The sequence below is a fragment of the Saxophila tyrrhenica genome (assembly GCF_035928015.1).
Source record: "Saxophila tyrrhenica strain CCFEE 5935 chromosome Unknown scaffold_9, whole genome shotgun sequence".
Taxonomy (NCBI): domain Eukaryota; kingdom Fungi; phylum Ascomycota; class Dothideomycetes; order Mycosphaerellales; family Extremaceae; genus Saxophila; species Saxophila tyrrhenica.
In genome coordinates, this window is record NW_027041741.1 from 1,216,454 (window position 1) to 1,237,014 (window position 20,561).

At 54.7% G+C, this 20,561-nt stretch overlaps 10 protein-coding genes across 10 annotated transcripts; 5 read left to right on the forward strand and 5 right to left on the reverse strand.

The window, feature by feature from the left end:
- Positions 1 to 268: 268 nt before the first annotated feature.
- On the forward strand, positions 269 to 2,154 carry GND1 (phosphogluconate dehydrogenase (decarboxylating) gnd1; the record flags this gene model as incomplete). The annotated part of the gene is made up of 4 exons (XM_064803658.1): positions 269 to 288; positions 579 to 1,170; positions 1,232 to 1,660; positions 1,714 to 2,154. The coding sequence occupies 4 exons, from the start codon at positions 269 to 271 to the stop codon at positions 2,152 to 2,154; spliced, it is 1,482 nt and encodes a 493-aa protein (XP_064658573.1).
- A 1,068-nt stretch (positions 2,155 to 3,222) lies between these two features.
- Positions 3,223 to 4,377, forward strand: LTR77_006417 (uncharacterized protein; the record flags this gene model as incomplete). Its single annotated transcript, XM_064803659.1, has 1 exon — positions 3,223 to 4,377. The coding sequence occupies one exon, from the start codon at positions 3,223 to 3,225 to the stop codon at positions 4,375 to 4,377; it is 1,155 nt and encodes a 384-aa protein (XP_064658574.1).
- A 384-nt stretch (positions 4,378 to 4,761) lies between these two features.
- LTR77_006418 (uncharacterized protein) lies at positions 4,762 to 5,616 on the reverse strand (the record flags this gene model as incomplete). The annotated part of the gene is made up of 3 exons (XM_064803660.1): positions 4,762 to 4,981; positions 5,038 to 5,400; positions 5,486 to 5,616. The coding sequence occupies 3 exons, from the start codon at positions 5,614 to 5,616 to the stop codon at positions 4,762 to 4,764; spliced, it is 714 nt and encodes a 237-aa protein (XP_064658575.1).
- A 355-nt stretch (positions 5,617 to 5,971) lies between these two features.
- COG4 (Golgi transport complex subunit 4) lies at positions 5,972 to 8,353 on the forward strand (the record flags this gene model as incomplete). The annotated part of the gene is made up of 2 exons (XM_064803661.1): positions 5,972 to 6,149; positions 6,201 to 8,353. The coding sequence occupies 2 exons, from the start codon at positions 5,972 to 5,974 to the stop codon at positions 8,351 to 8,353; spliced, it is 2,331 nt and encodes a 776-aa protein (XP_064658576.1).
- A 664-nt stretch (positions 8,354 to 9,017) lies between these two features.
- On the forward strand, positions 9,018 to 10,957 carry LTR77_006420 (uncharacterized protein; the record flags this gene model as incomplete). The annotated part of the gene is made up of 7 exons (XM_064803662.1): positions 9,018 to 9,100; positions 9,155 to 9,632; positions 9,686 to 9,989; positions 10,042 to 10,214; positions 10,272 to 10,605; positions 10,654 to 10,774; positions 10,831 to 10,957. 7 exons carry the CDS (start codon positions 9,018 to 9,020, stop codon positions 10,955 to 10,957), a joined length of 1,620 nt encoding a protein of 539 aa, XP_064658577.1.
- Positions 10,958 to 11,396: 439 nt separating this feature from the next.
- Positions 11,397 to 13,397, reverse strand: LTR77_006421 (uncharacterized protein; the record flags this gene model as incomplete). The annotated part of the gene is made up of 3 exons (XM_064803663.1): positions 11,397 to 11,661; positions 11,736 to 12,153; positions 12,245 to 13,397. 3 exons carry the CDS (start codon positions 13,395 to 13,397, stop codon positions 11,397 to 11,399), a joined length of 1,836 nt encoding a protein of 611 aa, XP_064658578.1.
- Positions 13,398 to 14,816: 1,419 nt separating this feature from the next.
- UBC4 (Ubiquitin-conjugating enzyme E2 4) lies at positions 14,817 to 15,555 on the reverse strand (the record flags this gene model as incomplete). Its single annotated transcript, XM_064803664.1, has 5 exons — positions 14,817 to 14,956; positions 15,040 to 15,253; positions 15,349 to 15,394; positions 15,454 to 15,473; positions 15,532 to 15,555. The coding sequence occupies 5 exons, from the start codon at positions 15,553 to 15,555 to the stop codon at positions 14,817 to 14,819; spliced, it is 444 nt and encodes a 147-aa protein (XP_064658579.1).
- A 513-nt stretch (positions 15,556 to 16,068) lies between these two features.
- Positions 16,069 to 17,516, reverse strand: LTR77_006423 (uncharacterized protein; the record flags this gene model as incomplete). Its single annotated transcript, XM_064803665.1, has 4 exons — positions 16,069 to 16,115; positions 16,176 to 16,285; positions 16,338 to 17,253; positions 17,312 to 17,516. 4 exons carry the CDS (start codon positions 17,514 to 17,516, stop codon positions 16,069 to 16,071), a joined length of 1,278 nt encoding a protein of 425 aa, XP_064658580.1.
- Positions 17,517 to 17,982: 466 nt separating this feature from the next.
- Positions 17,983 to 19,216, forward strand: FEN1 (Elongation of fatty acids protein 2; the record flags this gene model as incomplete). The annotated part of the gene is made up of 2 exons (XM_064803666.1): positions 17,983 to 17,995; positions 18,048 to 19,216. The coding sequence occupies 2 exons, from the start codon at positions 17,983 to 17,985 to the stop codon at positions 19,214 to 19,216; spliced, it is 1,182 nt and encodes a 393-aa protein (XP_064658581.1).
- Positions 19,217 to 19,558: 342 nt separating this feature from the next.
- LTR77_006425 (uncharacterized protein) lies at positions 19,559 to 19,936 on the reverse strand (the record flags this gene model as incomplete). Its single annotated transcript, XM_064803667.1, has 3 exons — positions 19,559 to 19,772; positions 19,830 to 19,873; positions 19,925 to 19,936. 3 exons carry the CDS (start codon positions 19,934 to 19,936, stop codon positions 19,559 to 19,561), a joined length of 270 nt encoding a protein of 89 aa, XP_064658582.1.
- Positions 19,937 to 20,561: the final 625 nt, after the last annotated feature.

Sequence of the window (20,561 nt, forward strand, 5' to 3'; positions counted from 1 at the left end):
CCGCCGGAACATCATCGGACCAAGATCGAACGCAAGGGCAGCAGCAGCAGCAGCATTGGTGAGATGTGTAAGCGTTAAGTCACCTGTCTCGGAAGCATCGGCGTTTCGCTCTGCCCCACCACTCGCCCTCGTCGACTCTCGCGGGTCCTCTCTGCTCATGCTCTCAACCACTTCTTTGCGCCAGCAACCACACAACATTGCTTCCTCCACTTCACGACAACGACTCGACACTCTATCACAACACTTGAATACTGACAAGACCGCCACCATGTCCGGTCAAGATCCTGTGTAAGTCCTTTGCGAGTTTTCTTTCACTTCCGGCTGAATTGGTGGGGTGGGTGGGAGAAATTTTTGTGAGCTGGTGAGGGAGCGGGTTCTGGAGGCGGTGATGGCGGCAGGCGGTGGCAGACTATGGCAATGGGAGGAGGAGCACGCTCTCTGGTATGAGAGCGCTGTGAGGTTTGAACAGCATCACGACCACCACCAGCATTTACCCGCATTGATCGGTGGCATTGATGACTTATCAGTACTTCCTCAACACGACAGCAGGCCAGCAATGCTAACAATGGCTCCTATAGCGGCGACTTCGGTCTCATTGGCCTCGCGGTCATGGGCCAGAATCTAATCCTCAACGCTGCCGACCACGGCTTCACCGTCGTGGCCTTCAACCGCACAGTTGCCAAGGTCGACCGCTTCCTCGAGAACGAGGCCAAGGGCAAGAGCATTGTGGGAGCATGGAGCGCAGAAGAATTCATCGCCAAGCTCAAGAAGCCCAGGAAGATGATGATCTTGGTGCAGGCTGGCCCGGCTGTGGATGCCTTCATCGAGACTCTTCTCAAGGCTGGCGCTGAGCAGGGAGACATCATCATCGATGGCGGAAACTCGCATTTCCCAGACACCAACCGCCGTACAAAGTACCTGTCTTCCAAGGGCATCCGCTTTGTCGGCAGCGGTGTCTCTGGTGGTGAGGAGGGTGCGAGGTACGGACCCTCCATCATGCCTGGCGGCAACGAGGAGGCATGGCCTTACATCAAGGATGTGCTGCAGAGTATCTCGGCCAAGTCTGATGGCGAGCCCTGCTGCCAGTGGGTTGGTGACGAGGGCGCTGGTCACTACGTCAAGATGGTGCACAACGGCATTGAGTACGGTGACATGCAGCTGATCTCGGAGGTGAGTTTACCCCGTGCGCATGGCAAGGAGGTGCTGATATTCACGTGCTGACTGAATTCAGGCCTACGACGTGATGAAGCGCGGCCTTGGCATGACCGGCAAGGAGATGGGAGACACCTTCGCAGAGTGGAACAAGGGCGTGCTCGACTCCTTCCTCATCGAGATTACCCGCGACATCCTCTACTATAACGACGATGATGGAACCGCGCTCGTCGAGAAGATTCTGGATTCCGCTGGTCAAAAGGGTACCGGCAAGTGGACAGCCATCAACGCGCTCGACATGGGCCAACCCGTGACTCTGATCGGTGAGGCCGTCTTCGCCCGTTGCTTGTCCTCTTTGAAGGGCGAGCGTACCCGCGCCAGCAAGAAGCTTGAGGGACCAAAGCCAAGCTTCTCCGGCAACCGCAAGGAGGTGCTCGACAACCTTGAGCAGGCCCTTTACGCATCGAAGATCATCTCCTACACCCAGGGCTTCATGCTGATGCAATCTGTAAGTCTTTTAGCTCTACCCTGTGTTTTGATTGTACTGACAGTATCCTGTAGGCTGCCAAGGAGTACGGCTGGAACCTCCATAAGCCAGAGATCGCCCTGATGTGGCGCGGTGGCTGCATCATCCGCTCCGTCTTCCTCAAGGACATCACCAAGGCCTACCGCGCCGAGCCTGACCTCGAGAACTTGCTCTTTAACGACTTCTTCAACAAGGCCATCCACAAGGCGCAGCCCGGCTGGCGCGACACAGTCTCGAAGTGCGCGCTCTGGGGCATCCCGACTCCCGCCTTCTCGACCGCTCTGTCGTTCTACGATGGAATCAGGACCAAGGATCTGCCAGCCAACATGCTCCAGGCTCAGCGCGACTACTTCGGCGCCCACACCTTCAGGATCAAGCCGGAGCATGCCAGCGATGCGTACCCCGAGGGTAAGGACATCCACGTCAACTGGACCGGGCGTGGTGGCAATGTGAGCGCTTCGACTTACACTGCTTAAGTCGGGATCGATGCGGTTACGTAGGATAGATGTGGTTTGATGAGGTTGAAATGGCATGAGAAGCTGATGATGCAACGAGGTGATGAGTACAGGAACGGTTAGATTGCTGCTGTACTTACTTCACAACTGCTGTCGAGAAATGGAAGTTACAAACCAATCGCTCTCGAGTGCCAAATATTACCAATGCGAAGATGTACTACTATACCGTTCATTCGAGCAGGCTTGTAGGATCAGTTGCCTTCACTTCGCACCACGTGCCTTCCTGTCTGGGACTAGTCCTCTTTGCAGCTATCCAGCTGAATACCACCTCTTGACCTCTCTTGCTACTTCCCACCTCCACTGCCGCGTTGTTTCAGAACCAGTTTCTGCTTCCATTGACTGTCCGTCTGGCAGCAGTCACGCCTGTACCCGCGCTTCGGCATCATTCAAGTTTCTGGAGCCAAGCGCGAGGCGCAGCTTTTTGTCTCCAGTCTTGACGATAAGACTTCACGACTATCAACCTTGGCTGTCCGATATCCGTTCCAAAGTCTAGGAGTGAGATCTCTGGCAACCTGGGTCCCTAGGATGTCCGGCTGCCTGACAGATGGCTCTCCTCTTCAGTCGTCGCCATTAAATGAACTCTAGGACCACTCATGTGCCCCGTTTACCTGACAGTGGTCCTACGACTTTGTTAACATATCAACAACCTCCAGGCTTGCCATGCGACATGCTCCACGCGGTGTCGAGATATGGTCGTCCAAGACCCTCTCTGAAACCGCCAGTCGACTCTGCGTGAAGTTGACTTAGCCTTAAAAATCGGGTACGTGGAGCATACGGTCAGATCGCTTGAACATGCACCTCGCAGTTTTGCCAGGGTCTTCCAAAAATACAGATGCATGGCGGCCGCTGACTTCACGATTCTGCACCGCCTCAGGATGGCTCTTAGATGCTCGGTAGGTAGGACATAGGACTGGCAGCGCCATTATGGGTTCGTCTTGCGTTTGTCTTCCATCTCAATAAGGCAGTCCAACTTCCACTGTGGTCGTCTCTGTTACAGCCATACCGTGGGAAGCGTACTATCGGCTAAAGATGTCAAGCATACTTCCAGGCAATGAGCCGGATGAAGACGAGAATGAACCGGATGAGGAGGAGCCAGACGAAGACGACAACGAACCAGACGAAGAAGAACCCGATGAGGATGAAGGCGGTGCAGTCACCGTGGTGTCTACAGTTGCGCCGGTGCCAGCACCAGCTTCATCTACTCCAACGCCTGTTGATCCGACTACTACGACCCTCGTTGTACCAGCGTCCACACCAGCAGCAGCGACGCCATCGCGCTCAGTGGTTTCGGCGGCTTCTGCGACTGCAGTGAGCGCAGATGACAGTCCGGCTGCTGCTAGTGGCAATACGCCGTCAGGCTTGACTACCTACACCACGACAAACAATGAAGGCCCATTGACTGTAACGACCACAGATGCCGGCGACATCGATGGAACGCTATCGGATCTGACTACCTACGCTACAACAAACAACCAAGGAGACACTGTTACCATAACAACTACTCCTGTGGTCCTTCAACGACCCAGTCCATCCAACGGGACCAACGGCGATTCGAGCGGCCTTTCTGAAGGGGAGACGGCCGGTGTCGCGATCGGCACTATCACTCCAATCCTTCTAATCATTGGAGGTTTATTCTGGTGCTTCCGCCGCCGCTTCCGACGGAGATCAAAGCAAGAACGATCCAGCATCAGCACCTTGGGCGGTAACACCACTGACGGAAGAAGCTCTGCGGGCGAGAAAGGACCGCCTGGAGACGTGGACCTACAATCCGAACTTCTTAAGAACGACGGGCCGGCCGAGCTGTACGATACCCGGAAGTCACCCGAGGCTGTCGAAGCCGGCCATGGAATTCCAAAGAACACTAGACTAGCTCAGATATATACTGCCTACAGGCTAGTCCACGAGCTAAGTGCTCCGACGCCAGCGGAGATGGAAGGAGAAGGGACAGTGGCGGGCTGGGTTCCTGCCACGGCAGAGCTCGAGGGGGAAAGACGAGAGATGGCACGGGATCCTGCGACGGGAGAGGTTGTGTCGCCGTTGTCGTCTGCGCCTTCGGTCACGCACAGATCGCCGTCTGGGAACGCGGGCACGGCAGGGGGTACGAATACTGTTTGGCCGCTTGATAGCAGAACGCAGACGATTCCAAGGAAGCTTGTGCCTGGGTTGCGGACGTCTAACGGGTAGAACATTGGACGCGGGCCGCAGTTTTATTGGTTTCTGTGCTCGCTTTCAGTTGACGTGCTATGATGACGAAGAGCGTTACTCGGAGATGGCATGCAGAAACTCCTACTGTACAATTCCTTGCGAGATGCATTCATCTTTCATGAGCGCGACTGCTTCCGCCTTAGCGCATGAATTGGAGGCTTCTTGAAATACAGTCAAACTTTTAATGTTCTGGCGGTGCATTCATTGTGCATACATATAGCTCTCTTCAAGAACGCCTCCTAACCACGTGGACTGGCCTGGCTGACCAGCTGGCCTGATGAGAGTCTTGTCGCAACCGCCGCAAGCCTTGCCAAGACTCCCTGTCGGTACTTGGAACTGTGGTGAGATGCTCAAGACCTCCCTTCAGCCTCCCTTCCTCGGTCCTACCGGGGTGGCAGCCTTCCTTTCCCGATCCTCCTTCTCCTTGAGCTTCTTCCGCTCGCCTTCAAGCACCCTTTTGACCCTGATCAGGACCTCTTGCTTCTCCTTGGGAGCCTTGCAGTCCTCGACACGATAGGGCGGAGTGATGATGATGGCATCGTGAACTATCATCTGGTCCATGTGCCACCGGACGGGCATATTACTGAGAGGCGTTAGCATGGATAAACATAGAACTCGTGCAATGTGGATGGAGCATACATTCGCTTAAGCGAGTCGAAGATGGCCTGCGCTTCCTTGCTGACACCTTTCCCCTGGTCGCGTTCTGCTTCTTTCAGCTTGTCGATTCGCGCTTGTGCTTTCTGCTGCAAGCGCTTCGTATCGACTGGCGCGATCGGAGCAGTCACAATGCTGTTCCCCGCATTGCCAGTGTCTGCCGTTGAAAGCACCTGGAATGATTGAATCTTTGATAAAGTGAACATATGGTAGTCTCCAGGCTGGGCGGTCGAGCCTTGCGCCGAGTTGCTGCGCGTGTCGATCGCAACGATGTTCAGGGTGGGACAAGCAGTGAATAGAGTGCCTTCGTAGGTCTGCGAGTGCGGTGCAGCTGTCGTGATCTTGATTCTGTGTTTTGGAGTATGCGTCAGCCTGCTGCCCAGCAAATCTGTGATGAACTGCGCGCTGCACGGCCGCACCACTTTCAACTCACCTTGCGCCAATGCTCTTTCCTAACGCCTCCAGTTGGTCCATCATAGGCGGAGCGGACGACGGGGTAGGCGTCCCAGCGGCCTTGGGAACCGCAATCTTTCCAGCGACACTGTTTCGCTTGCTGTCCGCCATGACGTCGCGGCCTCCGGTATATGCAATTGCAATAGATGTTGCTTCTTCTTCCCCTGATCACTCGACAACGGCGCGCCCTCTTCCCAGCTATCGACGCATGAAGAAACAGAAGACGCTCCTGCGAAAGAGCGACAAGAATCGAAGGCGCAGCAAACACAACACAAGGGTATCGTGTGCTCGCAACTGACACACACTGCCAGACGTAGCGGTGGTTGTACTTGCGGAGATCTGCACAACCCAAAGATCTCGTCCTTGAGCCTCATTAAGCACGAGCCACCATCGGGCGGCTCTAGCCGAACCCTACAACTATAAAATCTACGTCCTCTGTACCACAACACCAGTGGTGTATGGCAACATGTCAGCACTGACCAATGGCACCCATGAACCGCTCCAGAATGGCAGACCTTCGGACGGCATATACACAGCGTCTTCAGTGGCCGAAATACGAGCGTCACTCGACGAGCTGGCCCAGCGTGAGAGCAAGGTGACCGCACGTCTGGACAATTTACTGGCTAGTCAGAAGGATCTCAACCGTACGCTCTCTCGTCTGGACCTTGCTCGAGCCCACCTGGGATCTCAAGCAGTTGCCACGCGGAACATTAGCCATGGCATGCTCTCTTCGGCTTCCCGCACCGCCACTCGAATATCCTCCGCTGTTAGGAACCTGGACCGCGAGCAGGCCGCCGTGAAGTCCACCCTCGAGGTCGTGGAGCAAGTTGCTGAGCTGAAGGCATGCGTGCTTGGCGTCAGTGGCTCTATGGGTGCCCCTCAGGACTGGGAGACTGCGGCCAACTACCTCCAGCGTGCACGACAAATCCCGGATGCTGTGATTGATGGTGCTTTTGCAGAGGAGATTGTTCCTACATCTGAAGTACCCGATCCACCGCGGCAAACTCTCGATGCGGCCAGTGAGAGTCTCTGCGGGTTGTTCCTGCGAGAGTTTGAGAAAGCAGCTCAAGAAGGCGACGGAGCACGAGTGACCCGCTTCTTCAAGCTCTTCCCACTACTTGGCCGTAGCGAGGTTGGTCTTGACGCCTACGGTCGCTATGTCTGCGGTGGTGTATCAAGCAGAGCGCGCACGAACATGAACAATTCTGCTCGACAAGGGCAGGGAGGCATGTTCTACGCCAATGCTCTGACAAAGCTCTTCGAGCACATCGCTCAGATAGTGGATGGCCACGAGCCTTTAGTTGAACGACACTACGGTGCTGGCAGTATGACTAGAGTTATCGAGCGGATCCAAGCGGAGGCGGACGTGCAAGGCGGCATCATCCTGGACACGTGGGCTGAAGAGGGACGGGTGGCTCGAAAGCTGACGGATGTGAAGAGCTACCCCTTCAACTTTCTCGTTCAAAGCTTCTTGCCATCGTCAAAACCGTCAGCCCTGGGAAACACGCCTCGCTCAGGGTCTCCGGCGCCTGGTGGCCGACGAAGTGAAGACGATGCCGTGGACATGAAGGAAGTCGATGCACTACTCAACGAAAGCGCCGTCATGCTCGGTCGATGGACGCTCTACAACCGCTTTATAGCGTCTAAAACCGCGCCCTCGGAGACTGGAAGCGACGAATCACTTCACATACCAGCTTTCATCATGAACAGCAATCTCAACAGACGGATTACCTCTAATCTCATAGATCCTTTCAACGTCATGTCGACCTTCTTCTTCCGCCGCAGCGTCGAAAAGTCCTTTCAGCTTGATGAGTCGCCCTCCAATCTTACGTTGAATCCGGGAAAGGCGCTACCTGCGTCGGCGCAACCACCATTCATCACCAGCGCGGTCGATGATGTGATGTACATTGTCAACCAAGTGCTGCAGCGGACCTTGGGTACTGGCCAGAAGACTGTGGTTGGCAGCGTCATCCCCAGCATCGGCAGAGTGCTAGGCAGCGACTTCTTCGGCATGGTTCAAAGGCGAATGCGGGACGAGTGCTACCCGAAAGCTGCGATTCAGGGCGCTTTACCACCGGAGAACGTTATCATCGCTTTCTTGGTGCTGATGAACAGCCTGGATGTAGCGACGGACTACCTCAAGCGCATCATCCGCTCTTCGGTCGGGGTCTCTGGTACGGAGGCAGCAGCAGATGCTCTAGCGGACAAGTTTCCATTCGGCCACGAAGCTTCCTTTGTTGCTAAGGCATTGAGGAACGTGGAATCTGGCTTCGAGGCCAAGACTGGGGAGCTCATCGGCGAAGCTGTCGAGGTCATGCTCAAGCAAGTCATGCGGCCTCGCCTTCGGCCAGTTATGATCGAGACCTTCCGCGATGCCGACTACCTTGCGTCGTCGGAGGAGGACGCACAAGGCCAGGAAGAACAGGATTCTCCCGACGCCGACATCGTGCCAAAGCGCTTCGACCGAGGCTGGAGCGCCTTCACACTCCCAATCAAACGCATCCTCAGCCCGGCCAACTACGACAAACTGCTCAGTTCCACGGTATCATATCTAGCACGAACGCTGGAGAAGAGGATATGGGGCTTCTACGGCCGTGTCAACGCTCTCGGCGCCGTGCGGCTAGAGCGGGATTTGGCGGGCATTGTCGCTGCGGCGGTGAAGGGAGGGAGGTATGAGTTGAGGGACTTGTTCGCCCGGTGTACGCAGATCGTGCTGGTGGTCAACATGGAGGAGGACGAGTGGGAGGAGATCAGTCGGTTGGATGGGAGGGAGCTGGAGCGGGTTACTGGGGTTGTTTGGAAGCTGGATGATGGGGAGAGGAAGCGGGCGAGAGGGCTGCTGCAGTAGATTGGATGTGTTGGGGGCTACGTCGACTGTTTTACAAGTCTGGAAAGTTCAAGGCCGTTGGCGCTGCCGTTCGCTTTGCCCGACGATTCGGTGATTTCGGTTCCGTTGGCTCTGGGGAAGGTCCACTGTGAGATCATCCAAGGCCCGAAGCTTGGCTCTCGTGGTGCCGTCGGAACCACGGCGCCAAATTTTAGACACGATCTCCGGTTTTCCTGTTAAGGTCAATCCGAAAATCCTCTGCTCCTCCAGAGCTTAATCTTCGCCCTGGACTGATGATGCATGGAATCGTCTCCGAAGCGATGCTCGATAACGGACACTGATGGGATGCCCATCAATCTTCGAAGCGTGTTCCGGAGGCAGAGAAGTTGCAAACACGTATGGTTGCAGTCGTCGACCCGACAAAGAGCGTCCCAGTCGATGGACAGAAGCACTGGTTCAGACGGCCTAATCGCGGGCCATCACGCACGAAGGCAACCCACAGCCATGCGAGAGACCCACGCTCCACATCCTGGCGGACACGGCGATCTTGTCCGCTCGGAGGTATGATTAGTTCGCCTTCATTTCTCCAGGTCTGAAACTTCCTTTAAAAAGGCGTGTCCGCACTCACTTTTCAAGTCTGTGTACTTCTCCATATTCGCTCCCTCCCCATTTCCTATCATCAGCGATGTTTGGCGTTAAGAAGTATTACGGCCTTCGAGGCGACAAGCTCAACTTGGCTGTCAGCTTCATCGCCGGCTTGGACTTTTTGTAAGCCTTTTCGAGTACAATCTGCCGGTGATGGTGCTGACCGAGTGGCAACAGACTCTTCGGATACGACCAAGGTGTGACCGGTGGACTGTTGGACCTTCCATCCTTCATCAAGTACTTCCCATCCATCAACACCAACACCGGCAACAATCCAAATGCATCCACATACCAAGGAATCGCGGTTGCTTCGTACAACTTGGGCTGCTTCTGTGGCGCGGTCTTGACAATTTTCATCGGTAACCCGCTGGGTCGACGGAAAACGATCTTCTTTGGCTCCATTGTCATGACTGTTGGCGCGATCCTACAATGCACCTCCTTCGATCTGCCGCAATGGATTGTTGGTCGTCTCGTTACTGGTATCGGTAACGGCATGAACACCTCGACTGTACCAACATGGCAAAGTGAGACTGCGCAGTCGCATCAGCGCGGAAAGCTGGTTATGATTGAGGGAATGTTGATCACGGCTGGTATCTGCTTGTCTTACTGGATCAACTATGGCTTTGCATGGTACGGTGAGCATGAAGTTGCCTGGGTAAGACCATCTTCTCCGTCACCAGACCAAACGTCACGCTAACATCCGACCAGAGATTTCCTCTTGCTTTCCAGATCTTCTTCACCTTGATCATCTTCTGTACCATCATGAACCTTCCTGAAAGTCCGCGATGGCTCGTCCTCCAGGGCCGGAACGAAGAGGCATTGGAAGTGCTTACATACCTGAACGACAAGCCGAGTGATGATCCGATGATCATCAACGAGTTCGAAGAGGTCAAGGCCACGGTTGAAGAGATGAAGAAGGGCTCGTTTCGATCTCTCTTCGACATGAGCGAGTATAGAGAATTCCATCGAGTCGTCCTGGCATACGTCAATCAGATGTTCCAGCAGATCTCTGGTACGCCGTCCGTTCCACACAGCAGCTTTGGCGCGTTTGCTGACTTGAGCAGGTATCAATCTGATCACGTACTATGCACCAATTCTTTACGGACAAGTGGGTCTTAACGGAAACAATCTTCCCAAGCTGCTCGCAGCATGCAACGGCACCGAATATCTCCTGGCGGCATTCATCCCCATATTCATTGTTGAGAAAGCCGGACGACGACCTCTCATGCTGATTGGAGTATGTTCATGCACACCTCGCTTCGTTGAACCATCCAAATGCTAACGTTCGCGATAGGCTGCTGGTATGTCGGCTTCCATGGCCGTTCTGGCCGGGACCAATTACGCCGTGACGACCTACGACAATGCAAACGCTGGCTACACGCAAGCCGCCTTCTTGTTCATCTTCAACACCTTCTTCGCCATCGGCTGGCTCGGAATGACGTGGCTATACCCTGCGGAGATTGTGCCTCTGCGCATCCGAGCACCAACGAATGCCTTGTCTACCAGCGGCAACTGGATTTTCAACTTCATGGTGGTCATGATCACGCCCGTGGCCTTTGACAGCATCGGCTACCAGACCTACATCATCTTTGCTGTCATCAACGCCGCCATCTTCCCGACAGTCTATTGTATGTGAAACCTCTGTTACATTTGAGAGCACCGCTGACATCCACCAGTCTTCTACCCCGAGACCAGATACCGATCGCTCGAGGAGATGGACGGCATCTTCAAGAAGTCGTCAAATGTCTTCAACGTCGTCTCGATTTCGCTCAAGGAGCCATACCGCTACGACAAGCAGTACGTCCTTCCATCACCATACATGCCTATTGGCAATATGCTGACATTGCTATTAGCGGTCAACTCAAGCCAGAGTACCTCGAGGATGCCGTTCGACGGCAGAGCGTTGGGAGCGCTGGCGCCAACGGGTACCAGGAGAAGAGGGAGGATGCGTCTCCTGTGAGCTCGGACAAGTCGCAATAGGCGTAAGGAACTTACATCAGTATAGTAGAGTAGAGCAAGATTGCATTTGCGTCCATGGTAGGACGCATCTGGTCGTAGAGCAATAGAGACGATTCTTAGAGGCAAAACCATTAGGCCAGAAGCAGGCCAGCTGCAATTGATTCCTTGAGTGATTCCGTGTATTGCACGTGTTAGTGAGGCACGAAGAAATGTCCTCTTGATTGACTCGGGGCTTGACGGAGTATTTCGATTGTTCTCACCGCAAAGCTCTGCAGCCAAACCGCATCACGATTACCAACTCGTCACGAAGCCAACAGCGCCGCTGGAGAACCTGACTAGAACCTGACTAGAACCTGACTTGAAAAAATAGTTGAAGAAAGGATAGATGTTGAAGTTTGACTTCACTTAAGTCGTACAACTCTATTGACAGCTTTTGGTTTTCCCTACTACCTATCCCTCCTCACATCTTCTCATCATCCCTCACCCCATCCCGCCCCAAATATTCCGTCTTCTGCAACATGTTCAGCTCATCCTCCCTCTTATCGTAATTTCTCCACGTAAGCCAGAACGCCACTCCGCCCAAAGCCGCCAGGATAGCTACCATGGTGTAGTTCCACGTCAACAGCGGATCTTCCGCCAAAGGCAGCAGTGCCTGGCCGAGCGCGGCGGAGAAGGCGGTTTGCAGGAGGTTTACGCCCATTACTAGGCCGCGCATGTTCTCGGGTCTGGAGAGATGTTAGCAGGGTTCTGCTGAACAATGTAGAGAACTTGGGTTGTTCTCGAATAGGAGAAGACTCACGCTTTGCTAAACGCATACTCCAGCCCAGTAATGCTCGCAAAGATCTCCGAGAATGCAATCAAGCAATACGGCACGGCTTGGATCCAGACGTTAAGTGGCGAAGTACAGCTGACATCATTATGCACGCCCTCGTTGACGAACCTGTCCGGGCAGTCCGAGGTGCGGTAGATGTAGGCTTGAATGACCGCACTGCTCACCATAGCAAGCGAAGCAATGCCGAAACCTGCCGTGATACGCTTGAGCGGGGTGAAGTTGATGCGGAATTTGCGGAGGGCAGGGTAGATGGCGAAGTCCATGACGGGGATGAAGAGGACGAGGGTGATAGGGTTGAGGTTGTTGATCAGGTCGTTGGGGACGCCGTTGAGGGTCATGGTGGCGGATTGCGAGGTGAGGTTGTTGGTCATTTGGTTGTATGCCACTGTTGATTTCGTCGATTAGCTTGATTGTGATGACATGGAGAGGAAAGGAGTGCTTACACCAGTACAGCGGCAACCAGCAGAACACCTTACAAGCGTTGAAACCACGCGCGACTTGGTCCACCCATGCATCATCAATCTCGTTCATCCAAGCTGGTTTGCTGGACCCAAGATGAGAAGGCTTCACATCATCCCAGAACCCTTCTCGACGGAAGTTCTTGTAGGTACGAACGGGGTTCGGTGACCATTTTCCTTTGCTCGCGAGGCTGAGAAGCGCGAAAGCACGGGAAGCAACCGATCCGGTTGGCGGCGCCAGGACGTACCACTTCTTGCAGACCATAAGGACGAGCGGTGCAAGAAAGAACATGAACGTTGGCAGAGCGTAAGCCAGCCAGAAGCCGATGAAGCGTTCCGCGTAGACCATCCCGATGCCGCCAGAGAGTGAGCCCAGGTTGATCATCATGTAGAAGTAGAGGTAGACTCTCGATATGGTAACTTGGGGATCTCGAATAACGCGCTCGCCAGAGGGGAGTACGACGATCTCCGGCCGCTTCTGTTTGATTTGTTCCGCGAGGAGAGGCGAGACGTTGGACTTGAAGCCACCCGTGCCCACACCCATGATGACGAGTCCGACGGCGAAACAGCCCAGCGCACCGCTCGGATTGTCCATGACGGCAGGGATAGAGGAGGTGATGAGGATGATGTGGCCGATGATAGCGGCGAGTATGGAAAATTGGATAGTCATGAAACGCCCAAGGTAGGAGTCGGCGATGTAGCCACCCAGCAAGGGCATCAAATACGCCCAAAACTGGTTGAACATAACAAGTCCTGTCGATGCCCTCTGATCCTGTCCGAGACCGCCGGGTTGAACGCAAGCATCCCTCGATCCCATAGCTGCAATGCACTCCGCGGTTGGGTTGATGGCTCCGGTCCGGGATCCATAAGGTCGAGGCTGTTGGATGAAGTTGACGAACACCGCGGTAGTTCCGTAGTAGGAGAAGCGCTCGCAGAACTCGACGAAAGTGATCGTCATCACCTGCCAGTTTATGCTCCCGCCGATACGGCGAAGCGTCTTCATCTCTTCCATCGTTGGCTCATCCGGGTGGCTCGTGTCTGAGCCGAGCTCTGTAGAAGCCCGCGACTCGTGGCGTTTCTCGTGTGCGGTGCCATACGTCTGGTCGTGGACAGAAGCGACGCTGCCACTGCGCATTGCCGCAACGTCGAAATCTGCATCCATGGCCTGCATCGTGGCGGTGTTTGTTTGCGAGAGAGATATGCAGGAATAAAGCAAGGCGAAGCAATGAGAAGAGGAGGGAACGACTCCACTTGCACTTACGAGGCACGCGACATCCACGCGGGCATGGTCTGCCCTAAATATGCTCCGTCGAACGCCTCTACTGATACGAACGGCTCCATGGGTACTATCATGTCCCTTGGCAGATCATCTCAGGGTACGCTCCGCGGCTGCTACAAAGATAATGGAGATATCAACGAGGTTGGCAAAGACTTCTCCGCCGTCCATAGAACCTTCGGAGAAGCATGTGTGGAGCCAATGCCCGCCAACCGTCGGGGTCGACAAGAGGGTGCAGCGCAGCGAAGCAACATTCGAAAAGTCTGAGGTTACATGAGCGTAACGGCAATGCTTGCCTCCTTAAGCAAAGGGAGGGGTTTAGACCGCGAGGTACCGCTGGTACGCGGTGGCGGCCAAGTGATAGCAGGCTTGGGGTTTGAGAAGGTTCCGGGAGGGGTGCTTCGAGAGCCAGGAGCGGAAGGTTGTATGACGCTCAAGTAAAAGTGAGGTCTTGGGTGGCTTGGCTGTTTTGCTGGGCTCCGCTGTCTCCGAGATACGTACTGGGAGTGGTTGGTACCGGTATTGGGTGGGAGGACTTCGACGGCTTTTGAAGTAGGAGATGGATGCAGCAATGACGACGGCGGCTGTTTGTCAGTCAAGCATGGCTACTATCGCAATTCCGGCGCTGTGGTAAGAATACCTTGGAGATGTTCCCACTTACCTTACGGTCCCTCGAAGTGCCGGCGAGTCGAAGGTTTGCCAACCCACAGAGGCCGACCTGCCACTTCGATCGGCGGTACGAGGGTACATACATCCGAGTGTGTAACGTAGAACAGACAGCAGCGAGGCGCGGGCTTTGCGAGCGTCAAGCACGGTATGTCGTGCAATGGCTTGTTAAGCAGGATTCACTGAAGGGCAGAGGTGGAAAGGAAGGATCTTGGCCGGAGCATGTGTGGTCACCGCCGCCACCAGGCCGTCGCCGATTCCACTTCGACCATACACACTTCTTCCAGCGCACTTCACCGAAGTCTACAGCATATGATCGGATACAAGACGTCCGGCAAACAGGATCAAAAGAACAATTGAGGGACAGCGGGGCCAGACGCCTTAAGCACACAGTGCCATGTCGTATATGGAAGATTATGCATCTATCCGTCAAAGAAAAGCCCGAGCATCATCGCCCATTCCATCCCGTCGTGAGAAAATGCACAAGACTGTGTGATCCATTCCACAAAGAAAGCTCTGCCCGCTTTCCGTCGATGATAACGAGCCATAGTGTCTGCTGAATCATACCTCTCTTCCACATTCCGTGCTAACAGCCGTTGCTCTTGTCGTCATGTTCTGCCTTCTATCCTCCTCCACCCGAACTCCTGATCAGATGGCGTACTTCCTAGTCCACTCCCGCGCCGTGGACTCGTAGCGCGAGCGGTCGGTCTTGTAGACGTGGGCGATCTCGGGCACGAGCGGGTCGTCGGGGTTCGGGTCTGTGAGCATCGAGCAGATCGAGAGCAGCACTACATCACGACACAAGTCAGCAATCTCCATCACACCAGTCCAGCATGCCCAAACATTTAGATATGAAAAAGGAATGTCCTACCTTTCGAGATCGTCAACGCCGGGCTCCACTGGTCCCTGAGGATGTCGAGACAGATGCTGCCGTTGCTGTTGATGTTGGGGTGGTAGATGCGGGTGGTGAAGTTGACTTTCGGCGGCTTGAAGGGGTAGTCGGTGGGGAAGTGGATGGCGAGGAAGAAGACGCCGCCGGAGTATGGTGAGTCGCCGGGGCCCATGATGGTTGCCTGCCAGTGGAACTGCGACAAAGTCAGCCTTTCGTCTCCTTTGGCTATCTCATCACAGCCTTGCTGGCAGAGTAGTAGGATGGTGGGGTGGAGGGGCAAGCACATACCAGATCATCGCCTATCGGACCTGCGCTGCATGAAGACGGTGGGTCGCTGGGAAGATGTCAGTCCTTCGCTCTTCTCACCGCAAGCAATGTGCCAGTCGAGCATACCGGCCGAGATCTGTGAGTTCCTGTATCGCAGCATCATGTCAGCCTTGTTTCCTCACCCCGCGTAACTCCTTCACTGACCTTGTTGATGCGCTTCAACGCCATGTCGCTGGTATTGTGTGATGAGTAGGTGGAGTGTAGGTGAGTGCGCTGACTTCTGCGGTATGGCAGTGATGTTGTGTCACGGTGTGGCGTTCTGGTACTCTGGGGTTGTTTGTTTCGGCGGACGTGGTGTGGTTAGTCAAAGAAGAGGGCAAGAGGCGGCTGTGGAAGAGGATGATGCAGTGCGGGCCGTGCCGTGCGCTAGTGTTCGAGATTTGTCTTGTGAAGGCACGACACTCCAAACTTCTGACTTCACGCTTTGTAATGTGAAGACGACGACGGACGGCTTCTGGAAGGATGTTTGGAAGAGGAAGAAGGCCACAGAAGAGGCACAGTAGTACAGCCGTAAGACACTCCGGTCAGCTGCAGCCTCCCGCGACTGTAGCCGCCAGGCAGTGCAAACCGCCAAATGCTGCCCTAGAATTGCGTGTCACATCGGTGGTGCCCGACAGACGGGTGAATGATGGTACAGCGCTTCTATATACAGAAATGTCATATACGCTTTTGTGCTCATGCTTATACAAATGCCTGCATCCCAGTGATGGCTCGTCCTAGAATCAGAGCTGGCGAAATGGTTAGCAGGAGCCTTTCCTTTCCTCGTAGCAAGCTTCTCATCGACTCACCATGTATATCGCTCTGTCCCTCATACGTCTGGGTGACGAACAAATTCGCCACATGTCGCCCAATATGGTACTCGTCGCTCGCAGCATTGCCGCCAAAGACCTCTTGCAACCTGCATTCACTCATCAGTGGCGTGTCGACCAGAACGTGCACAGCATACTCACGCTCTTGCTCCAATCAGTGCCCGATCACAGTTCTGCCTCTTGATCATGGAGATCATCTCTGGTGCATGCTTTCCCTCATCCTTCAGTCTTCCAACTTGATAAGCCGCCTGAATGCCAAATGCGGCATCGGTAGTCGCATCGGCCAGCTTCTTCTGCACCAGCTGGTACTTGGCGATAGGGTTGTTCTTGAATTGCCTCCTCTCCAATGCGTACTCTCTCGCCCGTGACAAGCAGTCTTCTAGTGCGCCAATGACACCCCATGCAATCCCGTACCGTGCGTTGTTCAGACACGAGAATGGTCCCTTCAGCCCTTCAACCTCAGGGAACATCATCTCCTTCGCCACCGGCACACCATCCATCTGTATCATCCCAGTCACACTCGCGCGCAGACCGTTCTTGTGCTCCAGCTTGGGTGTCTCCAGCGTGCCAGGAGGACACTGACTCCTCTCAACGAGGAACCCACGAATCTTGCCTGTCTCCTGCAGCTTTGCCCACACCAGCATGACATCCGCAATCGGGCTGTTCGTGATCCACGTCTTGCTGCCACTTAAGCTGTAGTAGCCCTCCTTGCTTGGATGTGGCTTCGCCGTGCTTTCCATGCTCCCAGGGTCACTGCCGTGGTTTGGCTCGGTCAAGCCAAAGCAGCCGACTAGGTCTCCCTTCGCCATGGCTGGCAGGAACTTGTCCTTCTGTTCTGCCGAGCCAAACTCGTCGATGCCTCCCATTACCAGACTAGACTGTACACTGAAGCCGGAGCGATACCCTGAGTCCACTCTTTCGACGGCGCGAGTGATGAGGCCGGATGCGATATTTGAGACGCCAGCACAGCCGTAGCCATCGATGGTGGCGCCGAGGAGCCCGAGCGAGCCCATCTCGTTGAGGATCTTACGGTCGTAGGATTCGGTGCGGTATGCCTCTGTCGCGAGATGTCAGTCGTGCTGGGGAAAGGTAGTTTGAGGGCGGCTATAACGCACCAAGTACACGCGGTAGCAGTTGTTCTTGCGAGTATGACTCTGCTGTTTCTGCTATGGCGAGCTCCTCTTCTGTGAAATTGTTGTTGCTTCCCAAGGGATCTTTCCAATCGAAGACGGCGTTCGAAGAGGCGCATCTTCGTGCTGTTGATGTGCGGCAGGTTGGAACGAACTGCCTCGCGGCTCGAGATGTGACCGACTTGAACATGTTGACGCTAGGCTCGCAAGCAGAAGGGAGAGGAAATGGAACAGGATACGGTGAGAGGTGGAGTGTTGTTGAAAAGAGTACGTAGAGGAATGTACTTGACCTTTCAATGGATCATCGGTGGTTTTGCCTCGGCGTCCGAGGTCGGGCTGGAGAAGAGAAGAGGCGACTGCTGGCAAGGATCGTTTCCTCATCAGAAAGTTGTACATATTCATGATAAAGGTGTAATCGTGCCGGTATAACGTGCGTAGTTGTAATGAAGTGTTGTCTGGTATCGTAGAAGTCCACTAGAGGTTGGAGATGGCTCAAAGTCAAGAAGTGAGGTGCAACTTTCTTGACATCACGCTCGACGCGTGAGCTCGCGTCAGGCTTCAATGTTCCTTCCAGTTCTGGAGAACCTTGTGAACTTCACGTCGAACGGCACAAAACATCTTCTCCCGCACACAAACCAAACGCAAACACCGCCAGGATGGGCATCAAGCGTATGAACCACGCAGAACGCATAGATCTATCAGCCAGACTGACATACCGTAGATCTGGCCCAAGTCATCAAGGACAACTGCCCAGACGCTATCAAGGAGGGCGAGATCAAGAACCAATTCGGACGCAAAGTAGCCATCGATGCCTCCATGTCACTCTACTCCTTCATGGTCGCTGTGCGCAGCGAAGGCCAGCAGCTCATGTCGGACACAGGAGAAACGACTTCACACTTAATGGGCATGTTCTACCGCACACTCCGCATCGTCGACAACGGGATCAAGCCGGTCTACGTCTTCGACGGCGCACCACCCAAGCTCAAATCTGGCGAACTGGCGAAACGTTTCCAGCGTAAGTCTGAAGCCGCTGAAGCCCAAGAAGAGGCGAAGGAGACTGGTACCGCGGAGGAAGTCGAGAAGTTCTCCCGCCGCACGGTTCGTGTAACTCGCGAGCACAATGCCGAAGCGCAGCGCTTGCTCAAACTCATGGGTGTGCCGTACATCATCGCACCGACAGAAGCAGAAGCACAATGCGCGATCCTTGCACGCGCTGGCAAAGTCTACGGCGCTGCATCGGAAGACATGGACACCTTGACCTTCAACGCGCCTGTGCTGCTCCGCCACCTCACCTTCTCTGAGCAACGCAAGGAGCCTATTCAGGAGATCCACCTCGACCGTGTGCTGGAGGGCTTAGAGATGGAGCTACCTCAGTTCATCGACCTGTGCATTTTGCTCGGCTGCGACTACGTGGACCCAGTGAAAGGCATCGGCCCAAAGGTCGCCCTGGAACTCATTCGCAAGCACAAGACCCTCGAGAACGTCGTCGCAGACGTCCAGAAGACCGGCAAATACACCTTCCCAGAAGACTGGCCCTACCAAGACGCCCGCTTACTCTTCCTCGAACCCGACGTCCGCAGCGCCGACGACCCAGAGTGTGACTTCAAGTGGGAAGCTCCCGACATCGAAGGTCTGGTGAAGTTTCTGGTGGAGGAGAAGGGCTTCAGCGAGGACAGGGTGCGGAATGCTGCGGCGAAACTACAGAAGAATCTCAAGTCTTCGCAGCAGAGTCGGCTGGAGGGCTTCTTCCAGGTCAAGCCGAAGACCGAGGAGGAGAAGGCGAGTTTGAAGCGCAAGAATGAGGAGAAGGTGGAGGAGAGGAAGAAGAAGCAGAAGGCAGATGCGAAGGCGAAGAAGGATGCTAAGGCTAAGCCGAAGATGAATTCTTAGGTCGTGTGGACTGGAAGGGCTGGCGTTAGGGGGTTGCTGAGACACGGCTGGGATGAGAAGCATGGAGTTTGCTGGCGTACTGGCTGCTGGCTGGAGATGATGATTGAGGTAGCTGGCGTGCGATGGGAACATTTTGGCAGAATGCAGGACTCAATTGGGTCCCCAAGTCGAAGAAAGGAGAGTTAGGCTCAGGGAGATGAGTAGTGATCAAGCCAGAGTAGGCCCTTTCAGATCAGATCAGTCGATAATATTGCAACATCGACGTGCCTTACACTGCATCCTCTCGACTCTGAAAGACTTCGCCACTCCCCCAACCCCAACTACCCCATCTCCATCATCACCTCACTGACTAAACCCGCTCTCCCCCTCCTTCGCGCCAATCTCCTTCTGCTCCACCTTATTCACATCCGCCGCGCCGGGACCCGTGTTCAAGTGCTGCACGAACTTGTCGAGCGAGCCCTGGTCCCCCTGCGCCTCGCCGGTCACGGTGCCGTCGCTGGCGTTCTGCACGTAGCCGGTGAGTTTGAGGCTTTGGGCTTTGTCTACTGTGAAGGAGCTGGAGGGGTGGTTAGTGGGAATTTGGGAGGGGGGAGGGAGAGGTGGTTAGGGGTACCGAAAGTTGACGCCTTGGACTTTGCCAGTGACTTGGAAGGAGATCTGTGGTATATGTCAGAGGAGTGAATGGAAGGATTGAGGTGCTGGACGTACGCGTTTGGACATTTTGATGGCGGTCGTGGTGAATCGTCTCATCAATTGGTTTGGAGGTTGTTGTGCTTATCTGCTGGACAATGAGATGAGATTCACTTGGTGTGTTGTCCAAGAGTCTCGAGAGAGTGTTATTGCTCTGCATCAACGTTGCGTCAGATTCAGGGTCCGATGTTGATCGGAGGGCGTCCGATCTTCTACACTCGACCTTTGCTGTACAACGATAGAAGCCACAGTCTCTTCCCGGTCGTTACTTGTTCTCCAAGACAGTCGGTCTCACATACTGCCACTGATATAACGATGGATAACTCAATAACAGAGCTCGGCATGAGGCGCATCGTGACGACGACCAACCCGCCGACTACTGGATACCAGCTCACGTCGACAGTGAGCCTGTACGATATCGCACCTTAAGGGCGCAAGATTCGCGGCGAACTCCTTCCGCTAGAGACGTTGAAGTGTCTACAGGAATACCGGCGAAAACCCATGACTTCAATGCTGCTGTTCAGTGCTCGGAAATGCTATCGAAGGTGACTTCAGAAGGACAAAAGCACAGCGTAGGCAGCCAGATCTTGTTGAAGTGCTCTCAGTGAAACAACTTTGACGAGTTCCTTCGACCAATCGAGGAGTATATCCTCTC